This window comes from Apteryx rowi, unplaced genomic scaffold (assembly GCF_003343035.1).
Source record: "Apteryx rowi isolate R43461 unplaced genomic scaffold, aptRow1 scaffold_69, whole genome shotgun sequence".
NCBI classification, from domain to species: domain Eukaryota; kingdom Metazoa; phylum Chordata; class Aves; order Apterygiformes; family Apterygidae; genus Apteryx; species Apteryx rowi.
Genome location: NW_020450971.1, coordinates 762939 through 764875, shown reverse-complemented (window position 1 = coordinate 764875; position 1937 = coordinate 762939). Strand labels below are relative to the sequence as shown.

At 51.6% G+C, this 1937-nt stretch overlaps 1 protein-coding gene across 1 annotated transcript in view; it reads left to right on the top strand.

Annotated features, from left to right (window-relative positions):
• LOC112975753 (protein shisa-1-like) overlaps nt 1-857 on the top strand; it is a 1199-nt gene extending 342 nt beyond the window's left edge. The window contains exon 2 of the mRNA XM_026086244.1: nt 373-857. Coding sequence (XP_025942029.1) covers nt 373-857 — 485 coding nt within the window. The remainder of the gene's footprint in view (nt 1-372) is intronic.
• Nucleotides 858-1937: the final 1080 nt, after the last annotated feature.

Genomic DNA, 1937 nt, shown 5'->3' with positions numbered 1-1937 from the left:
CCAGAGCCGCCTGCCCGCCCGCCCGCCCTGGGCCGCGGCAGCCCCTCCGTCCTCTGCGGCTCGGCCCTGCCGAGCTCCGAGGCCGGTCCTGCCGGGTGGGCGGGAGCCGCGAAGGGGGAACAACCCGGGGGCTTCGCCCCAAACGTTCGGCTGTACCCGTAGAGTAGCCTCCAAGCTACTACCAGACTGCTCCAGGCTCTTGGCAGCGAGCGTGCCGTAGCAATTGCCTTTTCTTGGGCTCGCCGCTCTCCTGCAGCGAGAGAAAGAGCTCGGAGTAGGACAAACTAGGCCGGCTTGCTCCCCGCCGAGGGGGAGTCTAGCCTAGGACCTGCTGTCAGCGGCGGCTGGCTAACGTAACTCTCCCTTTCTCAGTGCCCGTGTACCTGCCGTTCCTTCTTGTCGGATCCGTATTCGTGGCATTTGTCGTCTGTGGCATCTGTGTTGGAATTTGCTGCTGCAAACGCTTAAAAGCCCAGGACGAGGAGCAGCAAAGCGCACTCGCACCTGGCCAGACTTGGCTGCTAGAACCTGATCTTCCTTCTCGGCTCGCCGCCTCTAGTTCTGCCACCAGAAGCTCCCTGGGCAGTGGTCCTCAGACCAGCAACATCTGCACGAACCTCGCTCCATCCCTTCCTGTCACTGGGTTCACCGAAGATGCTCTGTACTTAAGCGCTCTGCCTGCCAGTGGAAGACTCTTGCACCCTTCGTGCACTGGCCACGGCATACCGACGGCTCACACCACAGGGACTCCAGCATCCTTCCTGAAAAGACCAGTTTATGGACACAGTGCTAATGCATCCCCTATCAGTGTAGCGCGTGAGGACCAAAAGATGTACTTGGGAGTACTTCGTGTCTGACAAGATGACACATCAGCCTGAAATGAGGAGTAACAAATGTTTGAAACTCAGTACGTGCAGAAATCTTGGCTTTTTATATCTCTGAAGATAATAGGACTTGTTTTAAGTGCTTATTTTTAACTTGTATGATTAATGCTATCGAAAAGGGCTAGATTCTGCGGATCTTAAACCTGTTAAAGGAACAACCGAAACTGCAGAAATAAGTTTCACCCTTCCCTGGTTCCTTCAAACCTGCTATACCGCGCTTTAGGGAACACAGCAGAGGACTCGGTTTGAATTTCTGTGCCACTTCCCAGCCCCCTCTGTTAGAACAGGGAGGCACCTTAGTGGAGTTATTAATTTTGGATGCTCGACAGCCTGTAAAGCAGGGTGAGACGGTTGTACTTATCTACATGCCTCTAACCAGTAAACTGATGCAAAATGGTAAAACACTGTCAGCGATTTTCCTGCTCCTGATGAACACGTCCCTGATGAACTATCGGTTAAGTGGTGCTGCTGAAGGAACAACTGCTAGCTCTAAACTCCGTAAAATGCACTTTTTGTACAGACAGCAGGGGAAGGCAATAAAACAGTGCACGCGTCGCCTCCTCTTCTACAGCGGCTTAGCAGGTTTTTTTAAAAACTTCCTTTACGTAATTAGATCAACTGGCTGAAGAAGTACAGGGGAAGGTAAGAACAAAATGTGACTCCCATCACAGTTTTCTGTTTCCTGGGCACATACTGGAAAAGCTTATCTGCTTTGACTTAAGTACCCGCTCGGGCGCCGCTGGCTGACTGCAGCCATCCCCATCGCAGCAGGACGCTGATAGGAAGAAGTTGTCAAAATATACTGCTCACTGCTGGAGTGTTTTAACACCTCTTGCCAGCACGGAAACCTGAGCGATTACACCGTGAAGGCATGTTAAAAGGACTCCACAGGTGTCACCAGTAGGAGCAGAGGCGAAGGATTAAAATGTTACGTGTACAAGAAACAAATGCTAAAGTCTCTATTAGTGCTGCCTATTAAACCGAGAACTGGTGCAACAGAGAGGCTTGGAGACTCTTGTAAATCTATGGGACTAATGTACTTTGTAAACAAAC